The 14,131-nt window shown below is 39.5% G+C and overlaps 1 protein-coding gene across 1 annotated transcript; it reads left to right on the forward strand.

Moving 5' to 3' along the window:
- The first annotated feature begins 45 nt into the window (after positions 1-45).
- LOC111331486 (glycylpeptide N-tetradecanoyltransferase 2) lies at positions 46-13,589 on the forward strand. Its single transcript, XM_022936612.2, has 12 exons — positions 46-448; positions 2,124-2,248; positions 4,079-4,170; positions 4,320-4,436; positions 4,895-5,065; positions 5,413-5,521; positions 6,420-6,491; positions 7,271-7,309; positions 8,234-8,293; positions 9,308-9,475; positions 11,164-11,301; positions 12,184-13,589. Exons 1-12 carry the CDS (start codon positions 61-63, stop codon positions 12,202-12,204), a joined length of 1,500 nt encoding a protein of 499 aa, XP_022792347.2. The 5' UTR covers positions 46-60; the 3' UTR covers positions 12,205-13,589.
- Positions 13,590-14,131: the final 542 nt, after the last annotated feature.

Below are 14,131 nucleotides of genomic sequence, written 5' to 3' on the forward strand. Positions count from 1 at the left end.
TGATAAGGATAGTTGAGCATGATGGGAAGGGGACCCTCGACTAGAGACTGGGCCACGCACATGTGCACCCTTTTCAAGATGGCGGACGACAACGGAAAGAGTGAGTCGCCAGAACAAATCAAGTCTCTACGAGACGAAGGCGGCGGCATAGAATTCGCAAATCGCGAAGTTAATGGGGATATTGAAGAGGGACCTGCGAAAGGAGGTAGTCAATTGGTATTGGGTAGCTCTAAAAAGAAGAAGAAAAAGAAAAAGGGAAAAAGCGATGAAGGAAGTGACACTGCAGTTGAGTCTCTGCCAAGTCCGGCAGTTAACCTCCAAAATCTGCGAGAGCTACAAAAGAGCTTCGAACGTTTGCGGGCTGCGGAAGTGAAAGCGCCCAAAACAACGGAAGAAGCTATGAAAAAGAAGTATCAGTTCTGGGACACTCAGCCGGTGCCTAAACTAGGTGGGTTTTTGTAATGCAACTACAGGTCTTAATTTGTTCCAACTTGTCTGCAGCTGGATTTTGACTAATTATTACATTAGATTTGTTGTTTTATTTACAAGACTCTGTCTTTAGAGGTTTTTTTAAAGAAAAAAGATAAAATCTCTGACTTGTGATTAAGTAATAGTATGGTAGGATTTTTTTTCTAGCGTACATTTTTTTTACGCACACACCCACTTCTCCAATAGTTTCTCACAAAAATTATCGACCCATGTAAAATGCAGCTGCTAACAATGGATCACCCTGAGCGTTTTGATGCTTGCTTTATAATCATTTTGTTGTTCTAATATAGGTTAATACTAAAAGAAAAAACATAATTAATATGATATTATCTTTAAGTATAGGTAAAAGTAAATACAAAGGGCAAAATAAAACAAAGAGAGGAAATAACTTAAATATTCTGTTTGGTAGGTTTAAGTGTTGCTGAAAGAAGTGAGATTTTAGATTTTAAAGAGATTTTGATAGGCATTTAGTGTAAAAAATAATTTGTTTTTTTATCTTGTGTTAATTCTCACATTATGAGAAAGATTATTTAAGGATAAGTTCAGATAATGGTATGTTGAATCGATTGATGGTAAGGTTTGTCCTGTTCGACCATGCTGTTCTTTTCAAGTCTCAAGCAAAGGCATGTTAAACTTGCTTTATTGAGAGAATGATGGTATTCCAAAGATCTTATGGCTGGTGTGTCTTTCTCTGCTAAGATTCTAACTGTGAACTGTGGACAGAGTTACATCTGGATAAGAATTTTTGTTTCTGAACTAGAGGTTTTGTTCAGTATTTCTTTAATTTATCCTCTTTTTGCCATCACAATTTTTTTCTTTAATTTTATTGCATTTATAATGTACTTGGAACTAGAAAATAAATACAACTTGAAGTAATATAAATCCAAGCTGTTTGTTTTTTAACATTTTTTTTCCCTTAAAAGTAACTATCATCCAGGGCTGTGGTCAAGCAGCACCCAGTGGCCCCTGGTGCCTTACTTTTGCTCTTGGGCAATTTAGAAATTTTAGTTTTTCATACAAAAGCATATGCTGGGAACCCTGTATTTCAAAGTTTCAGAGCAGTGGGCACCCTTCACTTTTTCTTAGAGCACAGCCTTGATCATCTAATTTCTCCACACAATATTGCCCTTTATTACACGACTTGGGTAGTCAGAGGGCCATTAACTAAAATCAACCAATCAAAATGCTCTATTGCCGGTCGATATTCTCTCAGTATTGGACCAGGCACTGTTCCGAATGGCCCCGAATGATACCACACTTGTGTCCCTTTGAACTTCTGTCGTATAATAAATCTCTTATTAACCGAGCTTGCTTGGGACCGTACTGGAAGAATATCGGCCCTCTGTCTTTTTTGTACAGACCTTGCTGCGCTCGGTCCATACTGTCAAGACCTCGGGCCGATATTCTCCCAGTACGGCCCTCGCACTTGGTTAATAAGATATATGAATCACCCAGTAAGATCATGAGAATAAAGGAAATAATCATCAATTAAAGGAGCTCTTGATTGTTAAACAAATTCTCCTTGTCTGTACCAAAGGAAATGTATAGAGAACAGTACAGAGAATGTCCATATTGATTTTAGAGTGTAAAGGGTTAAACAAATGACAATTTTAGTTCTTCTTCATTGATTTTAGATGAAGATATCATTGAATGTGGATGCATTGAGGAGGACAAGCCTGTTGAACAACTGAGACAAGAACCTTACACCCTCCCTCAAGGTTTTATTTGGGACACCTTGGATATCAGTGATGAGAAAGTGGTATGCATACCAAAACGGCTTCTGATTGACATGAAAATATGCTCTGAATGATGTAATTTTGTCCTTAGACATAAGCTCTTCCAAGAAGCAAAGAGTTTTCTAAGAGTGAAGCTCAATGAAAACTCTGAGCTTCAAAGAGCAGATGATTGAAATGGTAAATGGGAGAGCATTCTATTGCAGCAAATATAAGCTGCTGGGTTTTTTTTACCCTTTAAATATCTTTTTGTAGCTTGCGGGACAATGTTTATTTAAAACTTTCCTCTTTGTACAACTTTTTGAACAAATAAGGTTGTGCTTTCCTTTGTAACAAAAGAAAAATACTCTTCCTAGTGAAAAAACACATTCAAGGGAGATCTTCATGACAACCTTTGAGGATCCTCCCAAGGATCTTCATGAAGATCTTTGAGAAATCTTTGAGGATCTTAACAATTCTTGTTAAGATCTTCAAGGATCTTTCATTTTCTTGCCAAAATCCTCAAGGATCTTTTTTTTTTTTTTGTCTCGAGAGCTAGGAAATGTAGGATCTCATTTCATAGTTAAGATTGAAGGTAGGAAGAAGGTTTGCATTCATTGCAGCAAGTTAGGTATTAAGACAGTGTCGGGTCGATCATTAGAGACCACTTTTCAGTGCTTAAAGTGCAGCATAGGTCTTTGTAAGACTTGCTTTCACGATTTCCATAGTTGAATAGTGCTTGAACCTTCCTTCATGTCCCGAGTCATTTTCCACCGGAATAGTGCCCGACGAGAAGAGAAAACAAACAAAGACGAGAGGATAAGTATAATTAAGTATTTGGTTCTTGTTTTGGCCTTTTTTATCCTTGATTGGCCGTTTGATTGGTTCCAATTTTGCCTTGATCTTTTTATGGCTTTCATGTTTATTGCGGAGCGTACTTTAAATTTTCACTAAATTTTCGTGTCGCTGCGAGTTTGGATTTTTTGTTTTGTTTTGGCAATTCAATTGGTTTGGTCTCCATTGGCAGATGTTTTACTAAGTTTGGCTGCTGAATTTTAATTCAATAAATCTTGATTGGAAACCCGATCGCTGTTGTCTGATGTTTTGTTTTTTTTTTTTTTTCAGTAAGTGTTAGTACGCCCCACTGGGTTTTCTTTGCTGTTCGCAACTTCGTATTTCGCACAGGTGTATTTTTCGCTTCTCCTGTCTTTAACAGCTTTCAGACATTCTAACCTGAAAGAAACTGGAATGGTTATCAAAGAATTATAGTAAAAATGATTAAATCCAACCGAACTACGCATTCTCGACCTCTTATCTTTTGACAACATCTCGCTTTCGCAACGCTTCAAAAAAAAATCTCATTTTCGAAAATCGTCGCGCGGCAAAGGGATAGTTTGAAATTTTATTTTCTCCATGAATTAAAGGGCACTTTATTTTGGTATATTCCTGACAATAAATTATTTCCCTTTTCGTTGGCCACAACTTCGAAATCTGATTTCCCATTGATCTCTACTACGCATATATGTTTAATTTAGCGCTCTTGTAAGGCAATCACAAGTGAGGAAATCCCTGAGGATAATTGGCATTGTCACGTGCGAGGTGTCAAGTGTCAATGGGTTAAAAGATCTTTGAAAGATCCTCATTTATTCTTCAAATATCTTAAAGGATCCTTTAAAAGATCTTGAAATGATCTTGATAAGGATCCTTGTAAGATCCTCATTAAATCCTTGAGGATCCTGGCAAAGATCTTAAAAAGATCTTGGACTGGCTGTATAGGCTTAAGTATGTCATTTGTCTGGCAACTGACTAGTTCTTATCTAAAAAGAATTCCAGTATTTTACATTTTTCCTGATAAGTGTTTCCTTTTCTTGTTGCAGCTTAAGGAGCTTTACACATTACTGAATGAAAACTATGTGGAAGATGATGACAACATGTTTCGATTCGACTATTCTCCAGATTTTCTTTTGTGGTTTGTATAATTTCCCATAATTGAAATTTTACAAGACAGTTGACTACTACTACCAGTATTTTATTCTGAATATCTAAGGCTGAAAAATCCAGTAACATCATAATTTTTTTATTAGGATACAAACATTTTGAGTTATGGTTGTATTTCAGGGCCCTTAAACCTCCTGGTTGGAAAATGTCATGGCATTGTGGTGTGCGTGTGGCAAGTAACTGCAAGCTTGTAGGTTTTATTAGTGCCATACCTGCACAAATTAGGGTTTATGAACAGTAAGTTGATTGTGAAGCTTTTATAACCTATTATTAAGTAAACTATAATGTTTTACAAGGATTTCCAGCCCTGACAAAAGCCATAATTGAACACATGTCAAATAATGATAATTTTCTTAGGTGTGTTTGATATTACCAATCAGCTGCTGACACATCACATGCCTTTGGGCTGATGAATGACAAAGTGTTCACCATTGTTGATCCCAGATCATTTGGAGAAATTTCCTCAAATTTTGGCTGCTAACTGCATTGAAAGATTCATATTGCTGGCAGATAGTGACGTGACAGATTTTCCAGAAGTGGAAGAAACCAAAACATGAAAAGAAAAACAAATTAAAGAGACTTTCAAAATTTTTCTTGTCATTCTTTAAATTTACAAAGTGGACTTTTCTTGTCATTAAAGGCCTATGGTGTTTGGACAATTTCTAACCATTCCTCTTCATTTCTTCTCTCTCCAGGGTTGTCTCAATGGTTGAAATTAACTTTTTGTGTGTCCATAAGAAGCTCCGATCCAAACGAGTTGCCCCAGTGTTGATAAGAGAGATCACAAGAAGGGTGAACTTAGAAGGGACTTTTCAAGCTGTTTATACTGCTGGTGTTGTTCTTCCCAAACCAGTTGCTTGTTGTCGGTAAGTACTGTTGTTAGTTCCTTTGAAGATTTGTATTCTGTTTGTAAATTAATCCAGCTGCACTGTGTTCAGGGTTGTTGCTAAGCACCAGCTGCCAGCAAAATTTGCCAGATGAAAAAGCCACTATCACCAGCCAGATTTTTGGCTGGCAATTGCTTGGTAAAGCACAACTAGCACTTCTTAGGTTATTCACGTAAAATCTTTCACCACACTTGAAATTTCAGGCAACAGCATAATTTCTTAACTACAACCCTGTGTACTCAAAATAAAGCAAGGCTCCATCATTCCAAATATGTGTTTTTACTTGACTGTATGGAAAAACTTAATTGTGCTGTCATTGTTCTCAGCTACTGGCATAGGTCCCTGAACCCTAAGAAACTTGTAGATGTCAAGTTTTCTCATCTCAGCCGTAACATGACCATGCAAAGGACTGTGAAACTATACAGACTACCAGAGGTAAGAAATTCAAGCAATACACATTTGTTTTGAATTGATATCAATTCAGTCATTTCAATTGTACTGGTACTGTATGTCCATTTTGGTGGTGGATTAAAAGTGAGACCATAACCAAGGGTGAGATTAACAGTCTTGCTGTTGGCCAAGCTTTTTGAGTACCTCTGCAAGAATCTGTGGATCAAGTCAAAATTGATTTGTGAGGAAAAGTATTGGAAAAAATGGTAATATGTGACTTTCTAATGCAGTGAGCAATTCAAAGCTTCAACATTCCCACCTGGGCAACCCCACCCCCTGTGCATTTGAATGTTTAAAAGTAGGCCTGTTCAAATTCCCCCCTCCCCTCCTCGGGCCCAAAAATTGTGATCAAGTGCTAAACCCAAGTATGCCAAATTTGATTGTCAACTTTTTATAGACCTTTTTTCCTGAACCATTTGCTTGTGAAATTGAACTCTTTACCTTTAAACACCACCATATTAAAAGACAAAACCTGTGTATTCCACTTGAAAGACTTGACACTTCTGGCTCCAATTTCCTCACCCTACCCAGGCAATGTTTAAATTTTCCACAACACTCAGGCAAAGTTCCTATTCCTCATCCACCAGGTAGATACGCATGGGTCACCAGGGGGTGGGGGGGGGGATTTTGAAGTTTTGAATTGATCGGCACATTAGCCCACCAAAATTTGTATGATGCCTAAACATGTAATAAGTGGACACTGATGGAGATGGGTAGAATGAGGTGCGGGTACGGAAATTGAAAGTTGTTTTTTTGGTTTCAGAGAGCCATAAATCAACAGGCACACCCGTGATAAAACTTTCCTTCATTTTCTAATTCATATACATGTTAAAAGTAAGAGGAGGAATTTGTTTCCAGTGTCTATTGTCCAATTGCTTCACAGGAGACAAAAATACCAGACATTAGTACTCTAACAGAGCAGGATGTGAGCTCTGCGTATCAAAGTACAGTGAAGGTATGAAGTACAAGTTGTGTGACACAGATAGGGAGTGATATGAAGTACAAGTTGTGTGACATTGATTAGGAGTGATATGAAATACAAGTTGTGTGACATAGAGAGTGATATGAAGCGCAAGTTGTGTGACACTGATAGGGAGTGATATGAAGTTCGAGTTGTGCGACACAGATAGGGAGTGATACGAAGTACAAGCTGTGTGACGATTAGGAGTGATATGAAGTACAAGTTGTGTGACATAGATAAAGAGTGATATAAAGTACAAGTTGTGTGACACTGATAGGGAGAGAGATGAAGTTCGAGTTGTGTGACATAGATAAGGAATGATATGAAGTACAAGTTGTGTGACATTGATTAGGAGTGATATGAAGTACGAGTTGTGTGACATAGGTAGGGAATGATATGAAATACAAGTTGTGTGACAGAGAGTGATGTGGAGCGCAAGTTGTGTGACATAGATAGGGAGTGATATGAAGTACAAGTTGTGTGACATAGATAGGGGGTGATATGAAGTACTACTTGTGTCACTTGCAGTAAATAGATAATTTGTTTTTTTTTTTTTAACCGAGTCGATAATGTGAATTGCCACTGTAAAGAGTTTCTGAAGCTGACGTTTCGAGCGTCAGCCCTTCGTCAGAGCGGATGATTAAGGGCTCAGGCTTGAAACGTCAGTTTTACAAACTCTTTACGGTAGCCAATTTACATTGTCAACTCAGGTGATAAAACCAAATTATCTTACTACACCCCTCACCGCCCTTTTTTCATTTTTGCTTTGGTAGTATTTGAAGAAGTTCAGCTTAGCCCCAGAGTTCTCGGAGGTAAGAAATACACCATGCTCACGTAAATGTACACAATCGCAGCTCTCTTTACTTACGTTAAATCCACAACTTGCTCTGCATTCTGCTCGAGAGAAACTCCCCGAGAATGGTACCATTATTGCGCTTAGTGTGTTTAACTGGCAAAATAAGTTTTTTGGCTACTACACAAAATTTTCTGATACATTTCGATGGCCTGAGTTACTTTTCAATCAGACTTTGAGAACAAACTTTTGTTACTTTACTCCATTTTCCTCTTCTACAATTTTTTTAAGGCTAAAACCCCTTACGCCCCAACATCAGTCTTCATATTCTCCATACTGTTCTCAAAACATTTTCTAAGGTGCTGACAAGGAGAATTTGTTTAACAATCAAGAGCCTCATTAGTTGGGAGAAATTAGCTGCTAGTCACTCGTAGCGGTTTAAATGGTTATTGAAAACCCTGGTTACTCTAACCGCCTCCCGGTTAGCTCAATTGGTAGAGCGCCGGACTGTTGTGCGGGAGGTCGTGAGTTCAAATCCGGCCGGACCAACACTCAGGGTCTTTAATTAACTGAGAAGAAAGTGCTGCCTTTGTAATAATATCTGCAAATGGTTAGACTTTCTAGTCTGCTCGGATAGGGACGATAAATGGAGGTCCCGTCTCCAGCAGGGTTGGGGTAGGAGACGTTAATTTCCCACACACGAGATCACTTTGTGATGGATGTCCTCCCCGGGGTGGGATGCGTGGGTAATAAAGGGGTTAGGTGTCAATTGGAACGAAAGTTCTGTTCCTTTCTCCTGCCATTCCTGTGGCGAATGAATTAAACTAAACTAAACTCTGCTTACTTATTATAATAAGCAGATCGGATTTGATTTTCGCAAACTTCCCTTTAATGCATTGGTCCTTATCACTATTCTTTATCGATGTATCCATCTGTTACACAGGCAGAATTCAGACACTGGTTCACCCCTCGTGAAGGCATCGTAGATTCGTTTGTTGTCAAGGTACGTATTTTGCTTAATGTGCGGTCAAAAATACGGGTAAATATGGGGCAGGGTGTTACTGTCTTGGTATGACACCACCTTCTCTCAAAAGAACTTTAGAAAACCTTGAAGGGAGAATTACTATTGAAGTCTGTGCTTCATAAAAACAAGAGTAAAAGCTCCAGTGTGCTGCTTTCTTGATAAATAAAGGCTGATAGTTTCTAAAGAAAGTGTTTGGGGCTGCGTCGGTGGGGGTAACATTGATGAAGCCACATTCTCTCAATTACGAAGAACTTTACAAAAAATAGATGGGAGAATTACCATTGAAATCTAAGGAGTTAGGGTATAAAAGTGGTGTTAAAGATGCCCTCACACTGATTTGGGAAACTTTTTTTTTTTACATGTTTCGTATGCTCACGTTTTTTAAGGTGGTTGTTAGACTGAAGCAACTCTTCAAAACGGGCAAAATCCTATTGTGTGATGGTCACTCGCGTTTTAAGCTTTATTAACTAGACACCATGTGATTTTACGACACTAGAGGTTTCGGTAACTTTTATGGCTTTCGGTACGTAACTTTTATGGCTTTTTTATGGTTTCGGTAACTTAAATGGCTGCCAATGGTATCATCCACGACTGTTCCGTAAGGCGAAACCTTGACGCCAGAGCCTGCTTGCAGTCAAAACAAACGGCAATGAGAGGTCTTACAGGGCAGCGGTAGATCGCCGGTAATCGGCTCTTATTGAAATCCCTGCGGCACTAAATCGAAGTGCGATTCAGGTACCTAATCTTTACACTCCCAAGATCTCATTGGTAACCCTCCCTACTGTCTGCGATATAATTCTTATAATTCTAATTGATAAGTTCCTTTGTTGTCATCTTTTGTCTGATCGACTTTCTGTTGATATTGTTAGGAGAAATTTTTTCTTGGTCTCGTTAGAATTAAAAGGGTTACTCAATTTACGTCGTAGTGCGCTTTACTAAACAGAGACAAATCTGGTCAACACCAAACTGTGAATGTTAATTTTAACTTGTCAGGACAAAGAAGGACAAGTCACCGACATGATAAGCTTCTACACTTTGCCTTCCACCGTGATGCATCACCCAGTACACAAACAGCTCAAGGCTGCCTACTCGTTCTACAATGTTTCACAAACTTTTCCCTTGGTTGAGCTGATGCAGGATGCGTTGATTCTAGCCAAGCAGGTAATTTAAGGGAGGCACTAGTGATTTTTAACGTAACGTGGTAGCTCCAGGTCACGAAATTGTTACAAGGAAAAGCGGTGGCCTGGAACACAACGTTGGACTGTGGATTGAGCAGTCTGGGCTCCAGTTCCAGACAGTTCATCCGGGTTGAGTCGCGAATTCCCACGTAGACTCTGTGACCCCCTTCCGCAGTATGATTTTATCGTGTCAGCGGTCATCTAACTTGAGTAATGGTAAACGAAGATCTGCCTGTAGTCCACCAGCGGTATCATAATAGATTGCTCTTCTCTGACAAGCTGGGTTCCGGAGCTGAAACCTTACCGGATTTTGCCAGAATTTTCGATAAGAAAAGGCGAATTGAAGGGCAGATTCAAACCAGTGTAAACTGTCAAAAACCTATGGGACCGAGGTTAAAGAAAACTGTAATCATTTTGAGACTACGAAAAACGCTTTATTAATCAGTCGCTAAATCTCGACGACCGTGAATGATTGTTGACATTTATGGAGATGATTTCGCATTCCTTCGTACTCATTTTCTCACAGGTGGAAGTTGTGCTATCATTGTGCTATCATCCATTACGCACGTGTGGAATGGATGCAGTAGATCGTTGCCTTCGGACAATTACCGAAATTAAAATCCTGGCTGCTTGATTGGTAAATTTTTAATAAATTGTTGCGACAAAATATTTCGGTTTCATTTCCACATGAAAATGTGAAACCGTTTTCGGATGATTTCCGCGACCTGTCCTTGATGTCTGCTGTGGAACGCGCAAAACATGTAGAATTCAATGTTGTGAATTGCTCAATGAAATCTATACTTCCCTCCGTTCTTCCGTCCCATCCAGAGGCTTGTAGCCGTAGTGTCTATCAACGCGTACCTCGCAGTGGTTAGCACGAAGAAACTCGATTTCCTTTTTAACTAGTGTAGATTGTTTGCCAGAACTATTTGGATTACAGCTAGGGCTGGTAGCCGGCGTTGCAAAATCTTCGGATGGCATCTCGTTAGCTTAGCAAGGTGAGGTCAATGAGCCCTGATGAGGACGTGACCTTTAGTAAAAGCGCAGAATTCTTATCGCTGGATATAATCAACAGCTGATTCAACCTTAGTCCCCAAGTTGAGCTTCCCTCAGTTAGTTATTACTAAAGCAGAACGACCGCTGACACAAAAATCGTACTGCGGGAGGGGGTCACAGAGTCTACGTGGGAATTCGCGACCCAGGGTTATGCTCTTGCGCAAGACACTTTGTTCGCATAGTACCTCTATCCCTGCAGAAGTAGATGTGGATACAGGCAAAATGCTGTGATGGACTGGGACTGGCATCCCGTCTAGGAGGAGAAACAATACCCTTACGAATACATTCTTTGCCAAAAATACAATTACTTGCATTACGGACTACTTACATTACTAACAATACTATACTCTGTTTACATTACTTGCTAAGCATACACTTACCTACATCACCAAAGTCAGGACTTATTCCGGGGGCCAGTTGTTCAACAAGCGGATGACGCTACCGACGCTATCTGGAGTGAACAAAACGCACTGCGCTATCCACCGTATAGAGATTTATTCGTTGGTTGGCGTTAACCACGCTTCGAACTACCGAGGCCAGGGAATTTTGAAAATTGATGTCCGAGTAATTTTTTTTCTCTTTTTTTTTTTCTTTTTTTTTTTTTTTTATTTTCAGCGCGAATTTGATGTCTTCAATGCTCTGGACCTTATGGAGAACAAAGAATTCCTGGAAAAGCTCAAGTTTGGTATCGGCGACGGTAACCTACAGTATTATCTATACAACTGGAAATGTCCGTACATGGAGCCCACGAAGGTTGGTTACTTAGCGATGATTTTACTTTGACTTATTTTTCTTCTTGACCCGTGTTTGGTTCGTAGGCAAAAAGCAAACAACTCCCTCCTACTCCTCTATAATTTGACGATGAAAACTATTAATGCAATTTATATGGATCCCATTTTACGGAGCCAACGTAATATTTTTTTATGGATTCCTCTCGTCACGCTTGATGGATTTAAAACTCGGAGGACCTGACTTCGGTGACTCAATCTTAACCTTTTTCGGGATCTTTACAGTTAAACCCAAAATTCGTGCCCTGCCAAACTATTCTAGGCAGCCTTAACCCTTTAAATCCCAAGATCTGATTGCTAATTCTCCCTTCTATTGCTACACATTTCCTTGTAAATTAGTTACGAGAACTTGGTGTCAGATCAAGATACCAACTTCTACCTGATAAGTTTGAGTATTTCATTGCCTGTTTGCTGGATGAGGGGATCACCTGAGCAGATGCGCATTGTGCTCCTTTTTTTTTTTTTTTTTTCTACCTCACTCTCAGAAGACCCGATCAAGGTGAAATTTCGTTTCTAAAAGCAGGTCCAATATGTGCTGAGGTGAATGGTAGTCTTCCTTCAGACGTCTTCTGTTATCTTAATATTCTCGGGAGAAATTACTTGTCAATCACTTCTGGAAGTTAAGGGGTTAAGGGAAATCACCTGAGCAGATGCGCGTTGTGCTCCCTTTTTTTTTTTTTTTTTACCTCGCTCTCAGAAGACCTGATCAAGGTGAAATTTCATTTCTAAAAGCAGGTCCAATATGTGCTGAGGTGAATGGTAGTCTTCCTTCAGACGTCCTCTGTTATCTTACAAACAAATCTTGCTTTTAGGTAATTTTGTTAAGGGTTCTTTTTCCCGTTTTAAGGTTGGGCTTGTTCTGCAGTAAATATCGGATTGTTCTGGTCCAGCAGAACATCCTCTCGTAGACCTACTTGGCATTTAATCGATATACTGGTAACAACGAAAATGCTTAGGATGAAGAGGGACACTCTGTGAAGAAAAACATGACGCTGGGGCGTACTCGGTGTAGGCCACGACGCAAAGAAGCTAAGAGTGGATTTCTAAAAACAATTGATAACAACAGTGTATTTAAAGCGCTGTATCAAGCATGCTGCAAGCTACAGACGTTAGGAAAAAAAAGTTTTTTTAAGTGTATGCATTTTGTGGGTATTGCTAAATCGGCTCAATGTCGGTGTCTGAGCAACTGCGTACCTACCCCTCTACCCCGAATAACAAGTGAGGGTTAAGTTTGGGTTAGGGGAGGGGTAAGTACGCACCTACCCCTCTACCCCTAATAACAAGTGAGAATTAAGGTTGGGTTAGGGGAGGGGTAAGTGCGCACCTACCCCTCCACCCCTAATGACAAGTCATGGTTAAGTTTGGGTTAGGGGAAGGGTAGATACGCTGTCTGTTGCTCAAATGGTGAAACTATTTTAAAGATTTTTGTTATTAGCTTTTAGGTAGTTTCATTTAGACTTGATCACTAATGATGAAAATAGCGTAGAGAATGTTACATTTTTCTATGAATGGATTAAAAAGCTCCTAGATTGCGCCTTCTATGGAAAGCAGATGGTATTGGAGCACGGAAGCTAGTCTTGAAATGACCCTTCAAGAAATAGAACAGACTGGTAGGGAATTGCACACTAAAAAGTTTTGAACATGTGAGCGTTATTAGACATTTAAAGAAAAAGAAACATGGCAGCGAACAAACGCATGTCGTAGATTGGTCAGTTTTGTGCAAAATCAAGGTTTTCAAATCTGAGTGTCGAAAATATCGGCAGTGTTGAGAACTTTTGAAGTTCAAGCAAACGAAAGTGTCCTGCTATTGGTGATAGTAACCTTGCGTGACAGTGAGTCACTTGGTGTCACGCAAAGTGGTTTGCGATTCATGCTGTCAAACCAGACAAACCGAGAACCACAAAAATACCATGGAACAAGTCGGAAGTTTGTGCAGCCTCTAAACGGACAGTTTTGCATGGGAATCAAAGAAGTATGGGTCGTTTCTTTTATTTCTTTGGATGTGAGATCGCAGATTTATTTGCCTGTAGCACATTCTATGGACATTTGATTTCCATCTTATTTACTTTCTATTTAAACAGCGCTTTGAATAAGGTAACGCCAATTGTAACAGAAGGTACTGAAACGACAGTGAACTGAATATATTCAATTACTCGTGTTCTCAAGGTATTGTGTACTTTGTAAATTGCGTGTTGTTTTGTTTTGTTTGAGCTGCTCGCGCGTTTACCAAAATGAAATATTGTCATGATTTTATTATTAAACAACAACAAACATATGAAACATATGTGTGAACTGCGGTTATGAGACGTATATGAGAACGATCCTTCGCAGTAAAGCACTATTTGAGCAATAGTGAAAATCAGACCTGAAAAAAATTTCAGGCCTGTACGGGACTCGAACCACTGACCTCTGCGATACTAGTGCAGCGCTCTACCAATTGAGCTAACAAGCCAACTGGGAGCAGGCCATCAAATTAATTCGATATAAACCCGTAGATGATAAATCAAACAACAACAAACATATGAAACATATGTGTGAACTGCGGTTATGAGACGTATATGAGAACGATCCTTCGCAGTAAAGCACTATTTGAGCCATAGTGAAAATCAGACCTGAAAAAAATTTCAGGCCTGTACGGGACTCGAACCACTGACCTCTGCGATACTAGTGCAGCGCTCTACCAATTGAGCTAACAACCCAACTGGGAGCAGGCCATCAAATTAATTCGATATTTCTCAAATAGTGCTTTACTGCGAAGGATCGTTCTCATATACGTCTCATAACCGCAGTTCACA

Source organism: Stylophora pistillata, chromosome 12 (genome assembly GCF_964205215.1).
Source record: "Stylophora pistillata chromosome 12, jaStyPist1.2, whole genome shotgun sequence".
Classification (NCBI taxonomy): Eukaryota; Metazoa; Cnidaria; class Anthozoa; order Scleractinia; family Pocilloporidae; genus Stylophora; species Stylophora pistillata.

What these genes read in the sequence shown, in the direction of transcription:
- LOC111331486 (XM_022936612.2), top strand. Translation starts at nt 61, where the DNA reads ATGTGCACCCTTTTCAAGATGGCGGACGACAACGGAAAGAGTGAGTCG. An exon ending in CAAATTAGGGTTTATGAACA is followed by an intron (nt 4,437 to 4,894) that starts GTAAGTTGATTG and finishes TTCTCTCTCCAG; the next exon opens with GGTTGTCTCAATGGTTGAAA. An exon ending in TAGATTCGTTTGTTGTCAAG is followed by an intron (nt 8,294 to 9,307) that starts GTACGTATTTTG and finishes TTAACTTGTCAG; the next exon opens with GACAAAGAAGGACAAGTCAC.